This window comes from Moschus berezovskii, chromosome 3, assembly GCF_049115385.1.
Source record: "Moschus berezovskii isolate FMDL1 chromosome 3, NW_MosBer_1.0, whole genome shotgun sequence".
Taxonomy (NCBI): Eukaryota; Metazoa; Chordata; class Mammalia; order Artiodactyla; family Moschidae; genus Moschus; species Moschus berezovskii.
The window spans coordinates 86,885,153-86,909,895 of record NC_142462.1 but is presented as its reverse complement, the minus strand read 5'-3'; the positions used below and the strand labels follow the sequence as shown (position 1 = coordinate 86,909,895).

Here is a 24,743-nt window from a genome sequence, read left to right as displayed (position 1 = left end):
ACTATTCACAATAGTCACAGCATAGAAAAAACCTAAATGTCCGTCGACAGATGAAAGGATAAAGAAGATGTTGTACGTGCATACAATGGAGTACTACTCAGCCATGAGAAGAAGGAAATAATGCCATTTGCAGCAACACAGACCCGACTAGAGATTATCACACTAAAGTGAAGTAAATCAGAAAGACACATATTATATCACTTGTATGTGGAATTTAAAATATGGCACAAATGAGCCTATCTACAAAACAGAAAGAGACTCACTGACGTAGAGAACATACTTCTGGTTGCCAAGGGGGAAGTGGGGAGGGAGAGATGGACTGGGAGTTTGGGGCTGGTAGGTGCAAACTATTACATCTAGAATAGATAAACAGCAAGGTCCTAATGTATCGCACAGGGAACTATATCCAATCTCCTGTGATAAACTGTAATAGAAAAGAATATTAAAAAAAGAATGTATGTATGTGTAAAACAAAAAACAAGTTTTTTTAAAAAAATTTATTTTTGTAGTAGTGTCAATACACAGACCTAGAACAAAACTCAAAAGCTACAATATGTTAAATAGTCAGAAGTAAGTCTCCTCACTACCTCATCACCCCAGCCTCCCCTGCCCCAGGGTTGACCTCTGTTAACCATTTTCTGGTGCCTCTGCCCTCTTTTCTGAAGGCCCCATGACTCGCTCTAATTCTCATGGTCTTGGAAATTGTGCAAAAGGAGTAGAAACTTTGCACTCATATCAAGCTCACAGAGCCTGCCTCAGTAATAGTTCTGTCAATCGTCAACCACCCCTTCTGTTCTTTAATTTCGACTTCCTTTCTTTGGTGGCTTTTCTCTCTTAACCTCTTAAAAATATTCCTAGACCGTGGGACCCCCTCTAACTAGTCTGCCTTCCCTTCTGCCTTAAATACCCCATGACTACCTTCTGTGACCCCCTTCTCACTTCCATTTCCTGTCTAATCCCTGGGCAGCCTGACATGGTCCTCACTGCTCCAGTAAAACATCTCAGAGCTCTCTCTCTGGAAGTGATACCTCCCTTGTGTGGCCCTTTAATTTCCATGGCCCTTTAACGATCACTTTTTTTGTGACCTTCCATTCTCTGACTTGGGCAGAGCTGTCCGTGTGCCTCCTGCATCTTAGCATCCCCACAGCATCTGACCTGGTGCCTCAAACACCATGTGTTCTCACTGAGTGGCAGTTGATTCAATGATGGGATGATTCAGAGACTGTCTAGTCATCGTGTACAGCAATCCAGAGTTTGGGTGGATTAGTGAAAATGCAGAGGAAGAGAAACCTGCAGTGACTTGAGGCTGGCTAGAGCGGGGAGGGAGGAGCAGGTTCTCAGCTGTAGTCAGCCCTTTGGTCTCAGAGGATTTGTCCGAGGCAGCAAAGACTCCCAGGATTTCCAGCACATCACACTGGGTGCCTGATAGAATTTGTGGAGCCCCTGGCCTTTGCCCAGAAGTTCAGAGCACAGTCTGTCAAGTGAGGCTGGTGGTTGGAGTCCAGCACAGAATATGAGGATCCAGGTCAGGGTGGGACGGCCAGGTGGAAATGCCCAGTTGGCATTCCTTCCTGGGTCTAGAGCTTGGAGGAGAAGACAGCTCACCATGCATGATGTTGGAGCCTTCAGCACAACGGTGGTCTTGGAAACCTTAAGAATGAGAGGCACCCCCCCCCTACTTGGGGAATACAGGGAGGAGAGAAGACTGGGGGACAGGACTGAGCATGGGGGAACACGCACCACCAGGGTGCCGGATGAAGAGGGAAAGCGGTGAAGGGTGGAAAGGAAATCTCGCTGTGCGATGAGGGAAGACAGAGAAGCAGTGAATTTTAAGAAAGTCCCCTCAAGTATCAAACAGGAGTGAGGTCCAGGAGAATGCAGTCTAGGGAAATCCCTTGAATTTGGCGAAGATCTGAGATGACCTGTAATGAGGCAGAGAGGTTTGGTAGTGAAACCCAGATTACAGCTGAACTGGAAGGGTGAGTGGGGAGAGCAGACGCAGCCTGGAGTTGTGGGGTGTTGGCTGATTTGGGGGCAGTGGGCACCATCAGGGGCAGAGTGTCCTGGAGGGCAGACAGCAGAGGACACCCAGCTCTATAGCAGGGGCCCAGGAAGGGAGCAGGGTGTAAGCCCAACTCTGTACAAACTGTAGAGTGTTCATCTCCTCAGAGCATCCCTCGGATTTTTATATCTATCTTAAGTGTTTGTATTTTGGATAACATACATTCACATGATTCAAAATTTTAAAGAATTTCACACACACACAAAAAAACTTTACCCTGAGAAGTCCTCTTCTTTCCCAGCTACTCTGTTCTCATGCTGCAAGGCAACTACCCTTACTGGTTTCTTGTCTGTTCTTCCAGAGAGATTCAAAACATATACAAGTATTTTTTTTTCCTTCAGCCATTGCCCTGCCCTCCTTTTTTCTTTTTTAACATTAACTGGAGAAGACTCTTGAGAGTCCCTTGGACTGCAAGGAGATCCAACCAGTCCATTCTAGAGGAGATCAATCCTGGGTGTTCATTGGAAGGACTTATGCTAAAGCTGAAACTCCAATACTTTGGCCACCTCATGCGATGAGTTGACTCACTGGAAAAGACTCTGATGCTGGGAGCGATTGGGGGTAGGAGGAGACGGGGACGACAGAGAATGAGATGGCTGGATGGCATCACCGACTCGATGGACATGAGTTTGAGTGAACTCCGGGAGTTGGTGATGGACAGGGAGGCCTGGTGTGCTGTGGTTCATGGGGTCGCTAAGAGTCGGACACGACTGAGCGACTGAACTGAACTGAACTGAACTGAGAGCACATATCTTGCACTGGTCTGTATTTTGCTTTTCTCAGCCAACAATGTATCTTGGAGATCAGTCCCTTCCAATACATAAAAAACTTCCTTGTTCTTTTTTTATAGCCCTGTAGCATTCCATTTTCAAAGTATACCATAATGATCTAACCAGGCTGCTACTAATAACATATATTTATATTCAGTCTTTTGCTGTTACAAGCAAGGCTGCAGTAAACCTGAGTCATTTCACTTATATATGTGCTTTAAAAATGAATTCCCCCCATGCCCAACAAAGAGTATTTGCATGTTAAATATTTCCAAGCTCTTCTCCACAAAGGTTGCCTGTTCTCCTCACCCTCCAGCAACGTATGAGCATGCCTGTTTTCCCATGCCAATCAATGTGTGATCAAACTTACTGATTCTTGTAAATGAGTGAAAAACGTTAGGTTGTCCTTCCAGACCATTTGCAATCATCATATCCCCTCCTGGAGTGGGAACCTAGCACTTGCCCTTATACCTCCCACCTTGAAGTTCTACGGTGATTTTACATTTTCTTCTACCCTCCTTATCTCAAAACAAATTTTTTTTTCTGAGTTGGCAGAGCATGTGTTCTCAATCTCGGAATCCCATCATCTAGAGCTCCAAACATTTAGCTTCTCTGCATCCAAGACAGGGAGAGCAGGCTCACTTTGTGATGATAAGTTGGTCCCCAATTAGTTTTTGAGTCACTTTGCTGTTCTGTCTGTCCCTTTTCTGCGTCTTGAAACTATTCCTGTTCCTTTGTTCCTTAAAATGGCACCTCTACAGGGCTGAATATATAGTGCATTTTATCAAAAGTTCAAGACAGCAGGGCACAGCAAGACAACTGAAATGGAATGTTAGACATTCTAGAAACCTGTTGCCCGCCCCTCCGCTGGGCATGTCTCACCATCTCCTTTCTCTGCATACTTCAGCCTCCTCGTAATCTACACGCACGTTCCCCTTTCTGCTCTTTCCTCCCATTTCCTCTGCTTTCTGTAAGTTCTCACCCTGAAAGTTTTAGCTACTAAATTGCAGAGGAGTTTAGTCATCTCTTTGACTTGTTGTTTTTTTTTTTTCCTTAGCATTGTCCCATTCTTTGTGACCCCATGGACTATACAGTCCATGGAATTCTCCACGCCAGAATACTGGAGTGGGTAGCCTTTCCGTTCTCCAGGGGATCTTCCCAACCCAGGGATCGAACCCAGGTCTCCCGCATTGCAGGTAGATTCTTTACCAACTGAGCCACAAGGTTTAGTCTCCTTATATTTGGAGATTTTCCAGTTATCGTTCTGTTATTGATTTCTAGTTTAATTCCATTGTGGTCTCAGAGCAGACATTGTATGATTTCTGTTTTTTCAAATTTGTGGAGGTGTATTGTTTATAGCCTGTCTGTCTTGGTGAATGTTTCGTGTCTGCTTGAGAAGAATGTGCCTCCTGCTGCTGTTGGGTGAAGCAGACTACAGATGTCAGTTTTGTCTGGTTGATTGGTAGTGTTGAGTGCGAATGTGTCCTTCCTGATTTTTCTGCCTGTTCGATCTGTCCATTTCTGTTAGAGGGGTGTTGGAGTGTGATGCAATTGATTTTGGATTCATCTATTTCTCTTCGCAGTTCTATCAGATTTTACCTAATGTAGTTTGGTACCCTGTTGTTAGATGCACACATGTTGGACCTTGTTATATAATGCCCTTCTTGCAATTAACTACTCCTGCTTTGTTTTGTTTATAGTGTTAGCATGATATATTTGTCTCCATCCATTTACTTTTAATCCATATGTGTCTTTATATTTAAAGTGGATTCTTGTAGGCAACATAGAGTTGAGTCTTGAATTTTGGTCCACTCCAACAATCTTTATCTTTTAATTGATGCATTTACACCATTAACATTCAAAGTGGTTACTGATATAGGTAGATTAATATTTGTTATTGTTTTCTATTCATTGACTTTTTTCTTTGGTCCTGTTTTTGTCTTCCACTCTTCTTCTGCCTTTTGTGATTTAAACTGAGTATTTTATGTGGTTCCGTATTCTCTTTTTTCTTAGCATATTGGTTATACTTCAGTTTTTAAACTTTTTTATTGGTGTGCCAGAGCTTGCAACATACATTTACAACTAATTCAAATCCACTTTCAAATAATAACTCTAACACTTCACAGGTAGTGTTAGTCCTATAAAATAACAATAATCCCATTCCTTCTTCTTGTCCTATGGATCAGTGCTGTCATTCATTTCACCTATGTATATGCATTTACATAAACATAAATGTATACATTGGAGAAGGAAATGGCAACCCACTCCAGTGTTCTTGCCTGGAGAATCCCAGGGATGGGGAAGCCTGGTGGGCTGCCGTCTATGGGGTCACACAGAGTCCGACACGACTGAAGTGACTTAGCAGCAGCAGCAGCAAATGTATACATAAGCATAAATAATTCAGTACTTTGTTGCTGTTATTATTTAGATCAATTAAGAATAAGAGAAATAAAGTTTGTATTTTACCTTCACTTAATCCATCTTCCTTTCTTTAGGTAGATCTGAGTTTCTCACCTGTAATATTTTTCTTCTAAAAAATTCTTTTAATATTTCTTACAAGGTATGTCTACTACAACAAATTCCCTCAAATTTTTGTCTCAGAAAGTCTTTATTTCTCCTTCACTTTGGAAAAATAACTTCACAGGGTACAGAATTCTAGGTTGGTAGGTTTTTTTCCTCTCGACACATGAAATACTTCACTCCACTCTATCCTTGCTTGTATGGTTGTTGAGAAGTTGGATATAACTTTTATCTTTGTTCTGTAGGTAAGGTTTTTTCCCCTCGGGCTTTTTTCAGGATTTTTTTCTTTATCTTTGCTTTTCTATAATTTGAAAATGGTATGCCTAAACATCTTTTTTTGGGGACAGGGCATTTGTTTTGTTTGGTGTTCTCTGAACTTCCTAGATCTGTGGTTTGATGTCTGACATGAGTTTAGGGAAATTCTTAGTCATTATTATTTCAAATATATCTCGTATTCTTTTCTCTGTTCCTTCTCTTTCTGGTGTTCTCATTACATGTGTGTTACACCATTTGTAGTTGACCCGCAGTCCTTGGATATTCTCTTCTTTTTTTCAGTCTCTGTTCTCTTTGCTTTTCAAGTTTTTTGGGGTCACTATTGCGATATCCTCAGTTTTAGGGATTTTTTTCTAGTGCCATGTCTAGTCTACTGATAAGCCCATAAAAGGCATTCTTCATTTCTGTTACATTGTGTTTGAGCTCTAGCATTTCTTTTTTATTCTGTCTCATGATTTCTCTCAATTTCTTACATTTCCCATCTGTTCTTAGATGTTTTCTACTTTATCCATTAGATCCTTAGCATAGTAATCATAGTTGCTTTACATTCCCAGTCTCAGTAATTTCAACACTCCTGTTATGTCTGGTTTTGGTGCTTCTCTCTTTCTTCAGATTGTGTTTTTTGTCTTGTTATGGCTTGTCGTTTTTTCTTGATCTCCAGACATGATGTATCATAAAAGGAACTGCTTTAAATGGGCCTCCCATGGTGGGGAGGTGTAGGGGGAGGGGGCACATTCTACAGTCCCACGATCAAGTCTCAGTCTTCTGGTGAGCCTGTGGCTCTGTACTGTGAACCACAGAAGTATTTTTCAGTTTATTTTTCTTCCCCTCTTAGGTGAGGGGAGTATGACTAGAGGTGTTTCCCTTCTCCCAAATGGAATTCTAGAGTAGCCTGGAGTTTTGTACAGTTGACCCTTGAACAGTACCAGGGTTAGAGATGCTGACTGTTTGTATAGTTGAAAATCTGCCTATAACTCATAGTCCACCCTCCATACACACAGTTCCTCCATATCCACAATTCTGCATCCACCGATTCAACCAGCCACGATTATCTAGTACAGTGATAATTTAGTATTGAAAAAAGTCTACATACAAGCACTCTTCAAACCCATGTTGTTCAAGGGTCAGCTATTTTTCCCTACCCTGCAATCAGTTAGGGTCTGATAATACCCCAGCAGGTTGGGGTCTGGTTAACTAGTTTCCTGTGAGGGCAGCCTCCTTAGGAAGTACAAAGCACTGGTGTATTTCAAGAGTGATGCTTTTACCCAGTCTTGTTGGAAGCACAAGAGGAAATGTCTCCAGTATTTACTGTGAGAACCTGGTCAAGCTCCTGGAGGTACATGTCACAAAACTGAGAGGGTCTTCCTGTGACTGGGTCCCTCTGGAGCTTTTAGGTCTCAGAGTTGTCCACACTGAGCCCCCAGTCACTCATCTGTTACAGTTCAGGCTTTCCTACTGGTTCCTGCTGTGGTTTCCACTCTTGAGTCTCTGCTCCACCAAGTTATTCTGTGCATTAGTCCCTCTGTTTCTCCAGTCGTGGGGGCAGCAGTTTGCCTCATGGTCTCACCTCTCTTAAGGATCCTAGAGGAGTTAGTTTTAGTTAGTTTTTCAGTCTGTTTAGCTGTTTATTTGTCAGGGTAGAGTGGCAGCTTTCAAGCTCCTTATGTGTGAAGTGGGAAACCAGAAGCCTTCATCTCTTTGATTTGCAGTTTCCTTTCAGAACGGGCCTTGATGCCTCATGTAACATGAACAGACACAGGTGAAATGGTCTAGCAAAGTCATTTTCCTCAAAAATGAAGTTCTTTCCCAACAAGGAACTCAGTTGTTAATACGTCAGCATTTTCATCCATACCTTGTCCCTTGGTATCAGTTTTGCAAGGGAATATTGTCTAAATGAAATTTGAAAGCACTTTGAGTCAGACACTATGCAAGCCAGGTTTACAAGTATGTGTGTATCATTAATTATTAAAATGGAAAAAGGGACTTGGCTTCTTACAGATAAGGAAGCTGTTTCTTAACTTCATGCCTCTTTTAAAAGTAACAGAAACCTATGATCCTCGTTATTTTCTGTAATGTAGTAATTTAGTAGTTAATCTTAGGAATACCATAAATATTCAGCCTCATAAGGAGATTGCTTGTTTCCTTTTCCAAGTGAAAGAAGAAACAAATATTTGATCAGCCTCATAAGGAAATTGCTTGTTTCCTTTTCTGAGTGAAAGAAGAAGCAAATATTTGATCAGACGTGTATTTTGGCTGTTCAGTACAGATTTCTCTAAAGACTGTCTTTCTGCTTTTTTGTGTATGAGACTGTAAAAAATAAAAAATTAAAAGCTAGACTTTAACCCAGAAGGCACTAACTGGGCTAAACGGCCTGTTGTCAGTTGGGCATTGTGGCCACAAGCTTAGAACTACATTTCCCAAAGTTCCATTTCATGTGTGAACTTGGCCAGTGAGAGGTGCTCCCGGGAGATTTGGAGGCTGAAGAAAGAAACTTATTCAGAGGGCACAGTTGGTCTTCCAAGCTTCAGGCTGCAGATGCTTTCCTGAGGTCTTGGCTTCCAGGCAAACTCTTGAGAATTGCTTGCTTGACTGCAGTAGGAGATGGTCAGTGATGGCTTCTCTGGCTTTAGCTTCCCAGTGGTTGCAATGGTGATGTAAACCTCTGATTCCCCATGTTAAAACTCTGTGCTTAGAACACATTACTGAATCCTGACTGGTACCTTGAGCAGTTTATAAGTTATGTAACAAGAGCAGTACAAAGTCAGGGAGAGAGAAGTGGAAGTATACTGTTGTAAGGTTCTTATGTTTGAAATGGTATAATGTTATTTCAGTCATGACTAAGCAACTGAACGATTCTCATGAACACAGATGCAAACATTTAAAATAAAATTTTAGCAAATAGAATCAACAGTATATGTAAAGGATAATACATTATGACCAAGTGAGGTTTATCCTAGGAATGAAAGGTGTCATTGTATCAATGGACTTTAAGAAGAAAAATATCACATGATCATCTCAATAGACACAGAAAAGGCACTTGACAAAGTTAGACCATTTATGGTTTTAAAATGTAAGCAAAATATGAATAAATGAAAATATCCACATCCTGATAAAGGATATCTACAAAAAAATCTACAGCCAAGATCATTCTTCATGGTGAAAGAACAAATTTTATCCCCAAAGATTAAAAGGTAAGCAAGATTGTCCTCTCTTACTGCTCCTGTTCAAAATCATACCCGCGCAGTGCAGTCACGCAAGAAAAATGAGTAAAGCACATACAGATTGGAAGTAAAATCATTTCTAGTCACATCTCACTCTATGGTCTATGTGGAAATTTTAACAGAATTACAAAAAAAGCTGCTAGAAGTAATAAGTGAGTTCAGCAAGATTGCAAGATGCCAAGTCAGTATACAGCAATCAGTTGTATGTCTATATACTCACAATGAGCAATTGGAAATGAAAGGTAAAGCATAATTTCATTTATAAATAAAATTTATAACAACACTAAAAATCATAAAAATTTAAGTATAAATTTAACAAAATGGGTGCCGAATCTATCCACTGAAAATGACAGAAAGTAAGAAATCAAGGACCTAAATAAATGTATATATATACCATATTCATGGTTTAGAAGATTCATTTTACTGAAGATGTTGTGTTTTTTTCCTCAAACTTATCCATAAATTCAATATAATCCCACTCAAAATTCTGGCAGGAATTTTTATTTTATTTTATTTATTTAGTAATTGATTCTAAAATTTATATGTAAAGGCAGGAGAACTAGAATTTTGAAAAAGAAAATGAATTCACAGTAGTGGACTTCCATACTTAAACCATAAAACTATATTAATCAAGACAGCTTCCGCCAAGGTTCAAAGGCATTTCAACAGAAAAAGTGTATGCAAATAAAACAAAACAAAAAAGCTTGATGGCTTCCAGAGAAGATGACCAGTGAGCTGGGTTTAAGGACCCAGTATATTTAAAGACAGGCCTGGCATACCCCTGCCTAGTTGTAGATAGTTGATATAGCCTGTGGGATAATCAGACTTCTCACCAGTGGAGATTCATAGATGGCAAATAAACACGTGAAACAGTGCTCAACATCATTAGTCCTTATGGAACTGCAAATAGAATCCTCAGTGAGAGACCGCAACACACCTATTATAATGGCTACAATGAAAAGAGGAGAGGACCTGATGATACCAGGTGCTGGCGAGAATGCAGAACCACTGGGCCTCTCAGACATCAGTGACAGAATGCAAACCAGTATAGGTATAAAGGTACACTTTGGAAAAAAACAGTTTGGCAGTTGCTCATAAAGTTAAGCCTACACTTGCCCTGTGACACAGCAAACTCATTCCCAGGTATTTACCCAAGTTAAATGAGAACTCTGCTTACACAGAAAGTAGGACATGACTATCTATAGCAGCTTTATTCATAATTGAATAAATTATGAATTCATGTGAACCAGAAGCATCATGTTCTTCAGTTGCCAAATGGATAAACAAGCTATTATGACTAGTACTCAGTAATAAAAAGAAATGATTGTTACATAACAACATAGATAAAAAATGCATTGTTTTAAGTGGAAGCCAGACCCTAAAGACTGCATATTGTGATTTCACTTATATGATATTCTAGAAAAGGCAAAACTACTGGGATGGTAGACAAGTTAATGGTTGCCTGGAAGGGGAAACAGGTGACTGCAAAGGGGTATGGGTAATTTTGGAGGGGATGATAGAACTGTTCTCTGTCTTGATTGTGCTAGGTATATGTGTGTTGGTCAGAACCCATAGAACTGTACACAAAATGGGTGATCTTCATTATATGCCAAAAAAAAAAAAAAAGAAAACTGATAGCATCAGAAAGCCTTCATATGGTTTAAGATGCCCAGGTCTTGAAAGCTTTGAAGGCATCCCCCCGTGGATGGTAGGGAGAAGCTCCTTCCAGGCAAAGAGAACAGGATGTGCAAAGACTGGGAGGGAGCAAACAGTCCTGTGTGTTCCTATAAGGTCGGAAGCCTAAAGTTACACATGGAGGAGGTGACTGAGAGGCAGTGCTGGAGAAGCAGGCTGGAGCTGGGTTGTGGAAGGACTTGTGTTTGGTAGAAAACATGGACTTGGATTTTTTTTTCCCCTTCAATTGTTTTCTCACAAACTGTCTCATGGTTTGGGCTGTTGTACAGTGCCACAGAAATTCTCTTGAAGTTCAGAGTCTGGAAGTCTGAGATCAGGCTGAGATATGGGGGCCCACTTTGTGGGCTGCAGTCTGCTGACTCATCATGTCCTCACATGGGTGGAGAGGAGTCAAGCTGTCTTGTGACTCTTAGAAAAGTACCAACCCCATTCGTGGGGGCTTCTCCCTCATGACTTCATCTCACCCTGATTACCCAGAGGCTCCACCTCCTACTACCATCATATTGGGGGACAGGGATCCCAATATGCCTTTTGAGGGATACAGTCATTCAGTCTGTAACAGCTGGGAAAATGAAGAGCTTTAATCGGGGAAAGACTTAGTTTTCATCTGAAGCATCTGCTCTGGCGGGCCGGGGTACCACCCATGGGAAGGGTGAGACCAGGAGGGGATTTATCAGATCATTAGGCAAGAGGCAAAGAAGTCCTGGGCCAAGACTAGAGCAGTGGATGCAGGAAGGGGGCAAACTCTGTAGGAAATGGTGACACCCAGATGACAAAGGTGAAGGAAAGAGGAATCTAAGGGGGACATTCGAGTTTCTGTGCTCGGAGGCATCCAAGAAGAACTGGGTTTGAGGTTTATATAGAGAGAGAATTTTTATCAGTAAGTTGCTATATAACTTGAAAAGCTTGAGTTGATTTTTCATTCCAATACTATATGCATTGTACCCAAATAATGAGTAAGCTGTCACAGTAGGGTGAGTGTGACATTAGTTGGAAAGCCAGGGTGGTGAGGAGTCTGAATAAGGTGACCGTGTGACTGTGTGCCCTGTCCCCCCAAATCTCACTGAGCACTGTCACTTCTGTATGACTCTCCGCTGCATCAGATTTGAACATCCATTGGAGGAGGGATTGAGGGAGGACAGAGGTACCAGATTAGGGTTGGGTACAGCTTTAAGATGAAGATCTTTCATTAGGGGGAGGTGGCAGTAGAAGTGGGTGGAGAGCCAAGTGTACAAGGAGCCTTTTCCATGGATAACACAGGTCAGAGCGGCTACAGAAATATTTTGCGGGGAGCTAACTTCTCTCCAGCCCTGCATTTCAGGGAGTCTCATTCCCCTTCCCCTGCTGTGGCTTCTGTGATCTGTGTTGGCTCCTGGCTTGCTTGTCTGGTCCCTGACTGGTCCTGCCCACGTGTCTGTTTTACTGTTCTATGCTATCTTCCCAGACTGTTTCATCTGGGGGGTGTTCTTTTAGATTTTTATAAATATTTGTTGGATTTTAAATTTTGTCAGAATGAAAAATATTTGGTCTTTTCAGTTGATATTGTACTCAAGCCAAACAAGCTCAGCATCTATACACGGCAGCGGGGGACACAAATACTCAAGTTAAACATTGTAAGTATGAGCCTGGACCATTTTAAAGCCCCACCTTGATCCCGTGTGTTTCAGCCCGAGAGGAAGTTTGGTGTGGTGGTGGTCGGCGTCGGCAGAGCCGGCTCTGTTCGGATCCGGGACCTGCGGAATCCACACGCTTCCTCAGCGTTCCTGAACCTGATTGGCTTCGTGTCCAGGTGGCTTTGCTTTGTGCCCTGTGATTCCCTGAGAGCTGGGTGCAATGGATTAGGGTTCTCCAGACCCCAGAGAGAGCAAGCCAGCTCTGGGGTCATTCCAGGGAACTGTGCAGGGTCAGCCCCACAAGATCTCAGACGGGTCTGGGAACTAAAGAGTGCTGGCCCTGCAACTGGGACGTGCAGTGAGTCATCCTGTAGGGGACTGCAAAGGCAGAGGCGGGGAAGGTGAGCACAGCGCCTGACGGTGACAGGAGGGGCACAGTGAACACACGTGGGTTGGCCTGAAAGAAGGCTTTAGGTGTGTTCCATCAGTTATCCATGACAGCCTTCCCAGGGCCCTGGGCTTTGTAAGCCTGACCAGTTAGTTGACATCAGTGCCAATATCGACCTACTTGACAGATACAGAAGCTGACCACAGAGAGATTAAGTAATTTGCCTGATGTCACACAGCTGGAAAAATTGAAGAGCTGGACACCAGTGCACATCTATCTGATTCCAAAGCCCGGCTTTTAAACACCATGTATTCATTTCCCCTTTGATAATTCTGAACCCTGCTTTTAAGGATTATCATTTATCTCCTGTAACTCAGCCAAAACCTAACTTTCACTGCGTTTCTTCTTCCCTTACTCACCCTCAGCTCCTCCTTGACCCCCACCACTTCCACACACACTACTTACAAAACTCACAGCATGTAACGTCAGTTGTCAGCAGTCATTGTGAAGCTGAGGTAGGCCCTGTATCAGCCCAGGCATTGGGGCAGAGAGCAAGTCAGGCAGGTCTCTGCTTTTTAGTGCTTTAGAGAAATCACCTAAATGTCAGTACTTAGACGAGCTTAAGTAACCATCATGATGGTCCATGTAGAAGTTCTTTCATATTTTATGGGACCTGCTTGCTTCCAGTTTGCCTGTCTCAGAACCTGGCCCTTCCTTAAGGACTTAAAGTGAATTTGGGGGCACAGAGGCAACCCAGAAGTGCTGGCAACCTGTCCTTGGTCAGTCTTCCCCTCCCAGGAGGATTCTAAGGGAGCAGCACAGATGGGAGACTTGATAGATATCACGATTAGCAGCACTGTTCCTCCCCCTGCTCCACTGCCTGCATTTGGGATCTCACGTACGAGGGCTCCGGGCTGAAGGGGGGCTTCTGCTTCCCCATCAGCCCTCCTCTGCCAGCTGGCGCCATGCCTAACCTGCCCAGGTCCCATAGGATGGCCAGCTCATCCTCCCTTCCTCTCGCTTTACCACGCCCCTGCTGTTATCACACTGTCCCCTCGCCACATGGTCTGTTCCTCACAACCTACCTGCTAAGACCTGTCATCTCTCCAGGAATCCTCTTCTGAAACCCTGAACTGGGTGTTCCTTACCTTCCTGGAATCTCCCACTTGCACCCCTGGCACAGCATTACTCCAGTTATTTTTATTTGGCCATGCTGCACGGCACATGGGATCTTAGTTCCCCAACCAGGCATCAAACCCGTGCCCCCTGCATTGGAAACACAGAGTTTTAACTACTGAACCACCAGGGAAGACCCCGCCTCCTGTTAGTCTTGTGTTGTGGTTATGGAGTCTCTTCCTCCCTCTACCAGACCGAGCTTGCTAGAAGCTGAGGACTTTAGCTCATTTCCCACTGTTGCAGAATCCAGTAATCGAGAAACCAAGCACCACACTTGGAGAATTGAATAACTCAGGTTTATTATGCCAGTGAGCCCAGAAGAGTTAACACTATAAGCTCTGAGCCCCGAACAAAGGGGTTACAGAGTTTTTATAGACAGACTATAGAGGGCAAACCTAGCTGCTAACAGGCTGGTTTAAGGGGTTTCGTGAGCATGGGAACAGCAGTCAAGATGGGGAGGGGGATGCTTGACCTTTACATGGACAGGCATGATTAAGCAGGTTTGCAGGGTTGGGCAATTGCAAAAAGCAGGACAAGGGTGAGTGAGATAAGCTCCAATTCCTAGTGTTAAAAGTCTTTCTGAGACTACGTGAGCTATATGTTCCAGACTTTGCAAGGAGCAAGCTTGAGTTACAGAGGCAAAACGAGCAGGAGGTTATGTAAAATTTTAACTTTTTCTCTTCACCACATCTTCCCTACTGGGAAGGCACAGGGAGGCATGCAAGAGGCATTGGTCAGACCAAGCAGTGCAGATGTGTGGCCCCCAGAGGAAAGAACCTACCAGAATGTTCTTCAGCAGCCAAACTTCCCCAGCTGCCCTCTGGCTGCTGCCACTCAAGGAGGCTCTGCACTGCCCCCAAGCCTCCTGCCAGCTACCCCATTTCCTCTGTGACAACCTTTGTTGGAGGATTGCTGCTCTGCTCCAGCCTCGGCCCCAGGGCAGTGTGCAGCCAGCACTCTCAGCTGTTCTAAAGCAGGGGTCCTTCTTACCGTGTGGGAGTCAGAAGACTCAGGCTCCTGTCCTGCCCCTACAACAGTTAGCTGTGGAGCCCCTGCCTCTCTGGCCTTTGTCAGGTCGGCTATAAAGGAGGCAGTGATGCCCACCTTCTGCTTGACGGACACAAGGCCGTGATGAACGTGAAGGAGCTCAAAGCCACACAGTACTGTGCCCCTCAGACGTGTTAGTGTCTTGGATCTGGATTAGGTTTGGTAGTCCTACTGTCTGGCCAAGAGCTTGGAGCTGGCAGTGACCATAGGGATTACTTCTTATAACAGGAGATCCGTTCTTTTTATTTTAGAGATGACGTAAATTCAAAGGCTCCCACATCATACAGGTTGTTAGCAGTGGTATCGGCACTCAATGCCAGTTCCCCAATTTCTTACTCTGTGCTGGAGGCTCTGTTTCTTACTCTGTGCTGAAAGTGCCCTGGAAATGAGATGGAAGAAATTGCTTTCTTCATTTCCAAAAGCTGATCACCAGGACATTGTTGGGAGCTGGGGAGCAGGATGGCACCCATTTATTCTCAGCTGATGTTCTGCCTGCTTTGAGTGCCACTTGTCTGTTCTTCTCAAACAGACGAGAGCTGGGGAGCATTGATGAGGTGCCGCAAATTTCTCTGGAAGATGCTCTTTCCAGTCAAGAGGTCGAGGTTGCTTTTATCTGCAGTGAGAGCTCCAGCCACGAGGACTACATCAGGTGGGTGTTCAAATCCTCACCTTGCACAGTAGTACAGGACAATGAAAATACCTGGGCTGACATCTTACACAGGGATCTTAATAATCAGTGGGATGGATCCAGGACTTTAAAAAATTGTTGTCAAAATGTCAACTCTCACTATGGGTTATAAAGGCATAAGGACATGAAAAATATAGTAGAACTAATATTTAATTCACCATAATTTAAAACATTAGACATGTTAATAATTAAAGTGCTTTATTTCATTGTAAAAAAATTTATTGAGAGTAGTTTGACTAGTGCCTGCCTTCTTAGAATCTGCCTACAATGTGGGAGACCTGGGTTCGATCTCTGGGTAAGGAAGATCTGAAGAAAGGAAAGGCTACCCACTCCAGTATTCTGGCCTGGAGAATTCCATGGACAGAGGAGCCTGGCAGGCTATAGTCCACCGGCCGCAGAGTCAGACATGACTGAGCGACCAACATTTGCCTTCTTCTCAGCATATAACTTACAACTTAGGATATGGAGCCAATGTCTTTTTTGGAGAAATGCCATAGTTCTTTCAGCTTCCAACATTTTATCTTTTGCACTTTAAACAACATGAAATCTCTCTGAGACTATCTCTGCTGCTGCTGCTGCTAAGTCACTTCAGTCGTGTCCGACTCTGTGTGACCCCATAGACGGAAGCCCACCAGGCTCCCCCGTCCCTGGGATTCTCCAGGCAAGAACACTGGAGTGGGTTGCCATTTCCTTCTCCAGTGTGTGAAAGTGAAAAGTGAACGTGAAGTTGCTCAGTCGTGTCCGACCCTTAGCGACCCCACGGACTGCAGCCTACCAGGCTCCTCCGTCCATGGGATTTTCTAGGCAAGAGTACTGGAGTGGCTTGCCATTGCCTTCTCCGGAGACTATCTCTAGGAGTTCTTTAATAGAAAGTGTTTTTTGCCATGAGATGATTAAGGAAACAGTGGTGGCTTAAGATTGGGGAGGTTGCATTATATTCATAGAGTAAGAGAAATGAAATGTTTCCCCCACACATACCCTACCCCCTGCCCCACCTTTGAATGCAAAGCCTAGAGCTCTCCAGGCATTTGGTGGAATGGAGCCTGGAAGGAAGAGCCCCATGGAAAACCTGGCAGCTAACAAGACAGTGCCACCTGCACCTGGAGCTCAGTTTTCTGTTTAGGTTCTGACATTAAACTACAGCTACTTCCACAGTGTGGTTGCCCAGAAGCCAGCTGTTCTCTTTTTATCACACTCACTTTAAATATGGACAGAAGCACCTTTATGTGGATCCCCTTAACCTTCTTTGGCACCAGAGAAGACCTGAACTAAGTAATCATATAATTCCCATACTTATCAATGTTTGTCCCCTAGAATATCTAGAGCATAAAAGCCGGACTTCTGAGCACAGCACTCCGGGTCCTTCCTTTACATCAGACTCCCAGCTCCTCTTAGGACCTCATTTCTCTCTCACTCCCCTCCCCTGCCACACAGAAACGCTGAAATTCACACCATGTCTTAATGGACAAAGCCCCATAAATGCCCAAGCCCCTGCCTATGCTGCTCATTGTGAAACACCCTCATCCCCTGGCACCTGCAAAATGCCTGTTTATACTTCAAGACCCAGTTCAGAGCCTTAGTGAAATGTTTTCCAATTGCCTCAGACAGGAATGGCTGCCATGAGTTTTGTGGTCTTTATTATAGCTGTCATGTGGTAATGGAGCTAGTAGAGGTGATAGAATTCCAGTTGAGCTATTTCAAATCCTAAAACATGACGCTGTGAAAGTGCTGCACTCAATATGCCAGCAAATTTGGAAGACTCAGCAGTGGCCACAGGACTGGAAAAGGTGAGTTTTCATTCCTACCCCAAAGAAAAGGCAGTGCCGAAGAATGTTCAGACTACCATACAATTGCACTCATCTCACACGCTAGTAAAGTAATGCTCAAAATTCTCCAAGCCAGGCTTCAATAGTACGTGAACTGTGAACTTCCAGGTGTTCAAGCTGGATTTAGAAAAGGCAGAGGAACCAGAGATCAAATTGCCAACATCCGCTGGATCATGGGAAAAGTGAGAAAATTCCAGAAAAACATCTACTTCTGCCTTATTGACTACGTCAAAGCCTTTGACTGTGTGGATCACAGCAAACTGTGGGAAATTCTTAACAAGATGGGAATACCAGAGCACCTGACCTGCCTCCTGAGAAATCTGTATGCAGGTCAAGAAGCAACAGTTAGAACTGGAAATGGAACAACAGACTGGTTCCGAATCAGGAAAGGAGTACATCAAGGCTGTATAATGTCACCCTGCTTATTTAACTTATATGCAGAGTACATCGTGAGAAATGCTGGACTGGATAAAGCACAAGCTAGAATCAAGATTGCTGGAAGAAATATCAATAACCTCATATATGCAGATGATACCACCCTTATGGCAGAAAGCAAAGAAGAACTAAAGAGCCTCTTGATGAAAATATAAGAGGAGAATGAAAAAGTTGGCTTAAAGCTCAACATTGGCAAGACTAAGATCATAGCATCTGGTCCCATCACTTCATGGGAAATAGATGGAGAAACAGTGGAAACAGTGTCAGACTTTATTTTGGGGGGCTCCAAAATCACTGCAGATGGTGACTGCAGCCATGAAATTAAAAGATGCTTGCTCCTTGGAAGAAAAGTTATGACCTACCTAGATAGCATATTACAAAGCAGAAACATTACTTTGCCAACAAAGGTCCGTCTAGTCAAGGCTATGGTTTTTCCCGTGGTCATGTATGGATGTGAGAGTTGGACTGTGAAGAAAGCTGATCGCCGAAGAATTGATGCTTTTGAACTGTGGTATTGGAGAAAAGACTTGAGAGTCCCTTGGACTGCAAGGAGATCCAACCAGTCCATTCTAGAGGAAATCAGTCCTGAATATTCAGTGGAAGGATTGATGTTGAAGCTGAAACTCCAATACTTTGGCCACCTGATGCAAAGAACTGACTCATTTGAAAAGATCCTGATGCTGGGAAAGATTGAAGGCAGGAGGAGAAGAGGATGACAGAGGATGAGATGGTTGGATGGCATCACTGACTTCATGGTCATGAGTTTGAGTAAGCTCCAGGAGTTGGTGGACAGAGAGGCCTGGCATGCTGCAGTCCATGGGTCGCAAAGAGTTGGACACAACCAAGCGACTTTCAGTCGCTGCCCAAGGACTGCAGCACACCAGGCCTCCCTGTCCATCACCAACTCTGGGAGTTGGGAACTGACTGTGGTAATAGACACTTTACCTGTTGACACAGCTGTATTTCTCCTCCAGAATAACTGGTAAATAGTCCCTGGTTGGATATGTCAATGGATAAATGGGTGAATGTTCAAGTGAGCGCATAACTAGAAAGCCTTTCTCTTACTGCTTAGTAGAAAATAGCACGAGATGCAGTTCGTCCTCCCCATTCCCTGGCCCTGACTCTCATCTGCATTCCATCATGACACATTTACCCGGAGACTTGTGTGCATTTTTCACAATCTGTCATGCAGGGTACATTTGAAGTACATTTTATCTGTATTTATCCCTCTTTTCCAAAGGCAATTCCTGAATGCTGGAAAGCATGTCCTTGTGGAATATCCCATGACACTGTCTTGGGTGGCAGCTAAGGACCTGTGGGAGTTGGCCGAGCAGAAAGGTGATGTATGTTCTGTGCGTCTGGAGCACACACCCTCTTACTAAGAATTCCTGCCTCTAAGACTTCTATGGTACCATCTTTTGCCTTATAAACAACCCTGTGTCAGATATGTTACTGGCTCAGGGGCTCCCAGCCCAGCCCCTATACTGTAGGCACATCAAGCGTGGGGGTGGGGGTGTGTTTGTGGAGGAACAACAGGGCAGAGGGATGGGTGGGAATTTGCAGACTTTTGTTCAAGACTTTTACTCTAATGAAAAATATGAATTAGCGTCCACTTACGCTAATATTATACTGTCTTGTTTTTATACATGTGATACTTGTATTGCTAATGGAAAAACGCCTAGATTAGGGTAATTGATTGTCTGATGTGCACAGTTTATAGTTTTTGTTGTTTCTCAAGAGGAGCACCGTTTATTAATACTGGGAACTTGGAAACTCTTCTAAGCATATGTTATTTTGCTTAATTCTCTTAGAAATCCTTGGAGGTAGGTATTTTCTCTAGCTTATGTATAGGAATCCATGGCTCAGAGAAGTCAAAAATTTTCTACCAGAAATGGAGCATAACCTTGAAAAATTGTATGCCTGTAACTTATATAATATTGTACATCTACTATACTTTTTTAAAAAGTTTTGTACCAGATCAAAAAGCTAGTAATATGACCACTAAATGAGAGGTGGAGATTTGATTTCAATCCCTCTGGGCTCTGAAGTTCACATTTTTTCCTCTGAGCCTTGCTGAACACCTCAACTGGAGAGAAGCCCACATGCCACCACTAAGACCTGATGCAGTCAAATATAAAGAAATATTTTTTAAAAGACATATAGTCCAATGGAATAGAATAGAGAGCCCAGAAACAAACCCTTGTCTATATAGATGTTCAAGTGATCTTTGACAAGGGTCTTTGAGATCACACAGTGGGGGAATGGACGGTCTCTTTAACAGAAAGTGTTGGGAGAGATGGATAGCCACATGCAAAAGAATGAAGTTGTACCTTTACCTTATACCATTTTAACTCATACAGCCCTAAAAGTAAGGTGTAAAACTATAAAACTCCTGGAAGAAAATGTAGGGAAAAGCTTCTGGACGTTGGCCATGGCAGTGATTTTTTTCTGGATGTGACACCCAAAGTACAGGCAACAAAAGCAAAAGTAGACATAGGATTTTGCACTAAACTAAAAAAAGCTTCTGCACAACAAAGGAGACACTCAACAGAGTGACAAGGCCACCTACAGAACGGGAGAATGTATTTGCAAATCAGGTACCTGATAAGGGTTAATATCCAGATTATATAAAGAGCTCTTAACACTCAACAACAACAATAAATAACCTGATTTTAAAATACACAAAGAACCTGAATAGGTACTTCTCCAAAGAAGATTTACAAATGGCTAACAGGCATACAAAAAGATGCTCGTTGTCACTAATGATTATCACACTGGAGAAAGGCCTTGAAAGTGAAAAGTGAAAGTGAAGTCGCTCAGTCGTGTCCAACTCTTTGCGACCCCATGGACTGTAGCCTACCAGGCTCCTCCGTCCGTGGGATTCTCCAGGCAAGAGTACTGGAGTGGGTTGCTGTTTCTTACGAGTACACTAAATGTGGGAAATAGTTGACGAGCAAATCTGTTTGAACACTGGAGAATTCACACTAGAGAAAGGCATAGATGTACAGGGAATTTGCAATTTCCCTGTTTCTTATAGGGTCACCAGAGGAAACTGAGGGACCATCGGTCTGAATTGAATCTCACTTCCAAGTCCTTCTGAGAGCAGCCTGAATTTTTTCCTTACTCAAATTAGAGATTATAGAGTATTAAGGCACTATTGAAGGGCGTGTATTTCTCAAGTCTAAAAGAACCATATTTTGTGATGTCCACAATTCTTTGAGCTAATGTTGCTGTTTATAAGACCATTGGGTCCAGGGAAACCATAATTGGTACAGAAACTTACATGGCAGCTGGTAAAGAATCCACCTGCCAATGCAGGAGATGCAAGATGCGAGTTCAATCCCTGTGTCGGGAAGATCTCCTGGAGAAGGAAATGGCAACTCGCTCCAGTATTCTTGCCTGGAAAATTACATGGACAGAGGAGCCTGGTGGGCTACAGTCCATGAGGCCACAGAGAGTCGGACATGACTGAGCAACTGAGCACACATCACTAATGATTAAAGGAATGCAAATCAAAACCGCGTTGAAATATCTCCTCAAACCCATGAAGATAGCCACTATTAAAAAAAAACGAAACGGGGACTTCCTTTTTGGTCCAGTAGTTAAGACTCCAAGCTTCTATGCAGGGGGCACGGATTTGATCCCTGGCAAGGGAACTAAAATCCCACATGCCACACAGTATGGCCAAAACAAAACAAAGAAACGAAACAAAACAACAAATGCCAGTAAGAGTGTGGAGAAATTAATTAGAGCCCTTGTGCCCTATTGGTGGGAATATAATATGGTTCAGTCACTCTGGAAAACTGTATGGAGGTTTCTGAAAAATTTATAACTAGAATTACCATATGATCCTGCAATCCCAGTTCTGGGTATAAACTGAAAAGACTTTAAAGGATTTGGAAGAGATATTTGCACACTCTGGTTCATAGCACATTATTCACAATAACCAAGAAGTGGAAACAACTCAGATGTGCATTGATGAATGAATGGATAAAGAAAATGTGGTCAATATATACAATGGAATATTATTCAGCCTTAAGAAAGAAGTGAATCTTGTCACAAGTTACAACATGGAAGAATCTTGAGAATATTATGGTAAGTAACATAAGCTAGTCACAAAGAGATTATGTGAAGTATCTAGAATAGTTAGAGTCATAGAAACAGAAAATAGAAGGATGGCTGCTAGGGAGTGGTGTGGAGGAATCAGTTCAGTTCAGTTCAGTTCAGTCGCTCAGTCGTGTCCGACTCTCCACGACCCCATGAATCACAGCACGCCAGGCCTCCCTGTCCATCACCAACTCCCGGAGTTCACTCAAACCCATGTCCACAAAGTCGGTGATGCCATCCAGCCATCTAATTCTCGGTCGTCACCTTCTCCTCCCGCCCCCAACCCTTCCCAGCATCAGAGTCTTTTCCAGTGAGTCAACTCGTCGCATGAGGTGGCCAAAGTATTGCAGTTTCAGCTTTAGCATCATTCCTTCCAATGAACACCCAGGATCGATCTCCCTTAGAATGGATTGGTTGGATCTCCTTACGGTACAAGGGACTCTCAAGAGTCTTCTCCAACACCACAGTTCAAAAGCATCAATTCTTCGGCGATCAGCTTTCTTCACAGTCCAACTCTCACATCCATACATGACCACGGGAAAAACCATAGCCTTGACTAGACGGACCTTTGTTGGCAAAGTAATGTCTCTGCTTTTTAATATGCTATCTAGGTTGGTCATAACTTTCCTTCCAAGGAGTAAGCGTCTTTTAATTTCATGGCTGCAATCAGCATCTGCAGTGATTTTGGAGCCCCAAAAAATAAAGTCTGACACTGTCTCCACTGTTTTTCCATCTATTTCCCATGAAGTGATGGTGTGGAGGAATAGAGGGAGTTATTTTAGCTGGGTACCAAATTTCAGTTTTGCAAAGTGAAAACATTCTAAAGATCTTTTGTACAACAGTGTCCTTATAGTTAATACTACTGGACTGTAGACTGGAAATTGGTTAATATGGTAAATTTTATATTACGTGTTTTACTACAATTTTTTAAAAAATAAATAAATTTAGGAGAATCAGAGCAATCAAAATTGAAGAGAGGATTTGACCTCAAGTGGAATGTTGATGCACAATAATTAGAAAGCCCCAAATGCAACATCATTAATTGAACAATTTGGGCAAGTCAAAATACATATCAAAGAATAGTAAAAAGTTCAGATCTTTTGTAAACCTAATTTTATAGAAATACATTAAAAAATTATTTTGTACAGAAGCGTTCATGCCAACATTTTAAGAGCAAAAATTGGCACGCAGATTCAGTATTCAAAAGAGAATGGTTAATGGTTAATTGTGGTATTTTCATCTGATGAATACTATTCAGGCTCTAAAAGTCATAGATTCTTACTGTCATAAAAAAGGTACATGATACATGACCAAATACAAAACAGGTTACAGAACTACATGTAGTATCACTTTAAAATAAATACAGATGCGTGGACAATTTGTTTTAATAGTGGTTATTTCTTGGTAGTGGTATTTTGGATGATTTTATTTACTTTCTATTTTACTTTATTTTTCATGTGTCCTATAATGAGCATAATTTGTTTTAGTAGTATGAAATAATACATTTTTAAAAATTGTTAAGAAGGTACTAAATTGTATATACAGTATAGCCCCCCAAAACAGAAACAAATTTTAAAAAGTTACACATAATTTGAACAAATCACTAGAGAAATTTAAATATTTAATGTAAAGGAGAAACAAGATACATTAAAAGCTCTCCATAGAAAGAGAAAATAAATTTATGTTGTATTGCTTCTGCTGGTAGGGGGTAGAATAATAGAGATGGAGATCTCATCTTCATACAAGAAAGAGTTTTCTAAGAATCATGACTGTTCCAACATATTTACCCAGGACACCATAGAAAATAGTTTCAGCATTAGGTATCATATAGTTGACTACTGCTTGGTTAAGGGTACTCTTTGCATTTTAAATATCACAAATAGAATGGAAAATCATATTTTTGTTTTCATGGGCACACATAAAATGAATCTCTAGCCCCATCTGTTACTGCACCAATCAGATGGGATAGCTTGCCGACTCTGACACATTTAAATAACAAGTGAGATAAGCTTTTCTAGCACTTGTGCCGGTGGTTAAACTAGTTACAAATCACGAACCCTATGACACAAGAATTTCTGAGAAGTACTTTTTATTTCTTCTACAAAACTAGCTCTGAACAGGCTAACACCAAAGCCAGTGAAGAAATTGAATAATAATTCTGGTGTTCACCTGATTATCTGAGTTTTTGTAATTTGAAATAGAATTTCCTTGTGATAAATTCAGAGATTTTAAGTGCAGAGTTAAATGAATTTGGACAGAGTATATACCCATGTAATGATTACTCCAGTCAAGATCAGAACATTTTTATTATTCCAGAAAGTTCCCTAGTGCCCATGTCCTGTCGGTCATTTATACCCACAGTGACATTATCTACTACCAAACTTCCTTTCCAGTTATCTCTCAGCTAGGATCTGAGATCTTTCCTGTGTTACTTAAACATCAGTGTCAACATCCTGTCACATAAGAGGGGAAAAAAAGCAAATGAAACACTATGGCAACAGTGATTAACTGGTAGCATTCTGAGTGGTTTCATTTTTTTCTTTATGCGCTTTCACATTTTCTCAGTTTTCTACAATGACATGAATTTACATTTACACTTTAAAACTAAAAATAATTTTGTTTCTACCGTATGATCACAATCATGAAAAATAATTCACAGCAGAATGACAAAAGGGAAATAAACCAATATATTAGTAGTGGTTCTTTCTGGTAAATAGGATCATGGTATTTTTACTTCTCATTTTCCTCCCAAATTTAAAAGCATTTATTATTTCTAAGATAGACAAAACACCCTATTTTGAAAGATGAGGCCAAAATGGTTCTTGAGAATTTCATAAATTACTAGTTATTTTAGAAAGCTGGTGAAATATGTGTGAGAAAATGAATGAGTTGAGACTTCAAGTCCATTCATTGCAAGATGCC

The 24,743-nt window shown here is 42.3% G+C and overlaps 1 protein-coding gene across 1 annotated transcript in view; it reads left to right on the top strand.

Moving 5' to 3' along the window:
• BLVRA (biliverdin reductase A) overlaps positions 1–24,743 on the top strand; it is a 53,008-nt gene that overhangs the window by 18,866 nt on the left and 9,399 nt on the right. Inside the window, exons 3-5 of the mRNA XM_055421128.2 lie at positions 12,209–12,330; positions 15,295–15,414; positions 18,955–19,052. Coding sequence (XP_055277103.1) covers positions 12,209–12,330; positions 15,295–15,414; positions 18,955–19,052 — 340 coding nt within the window. The remainder of the gene's footprint in view (positions 1–12,208; positions 12,331–15,294; positions 15,415–18,954; positions 19,053–24,743) is intronic.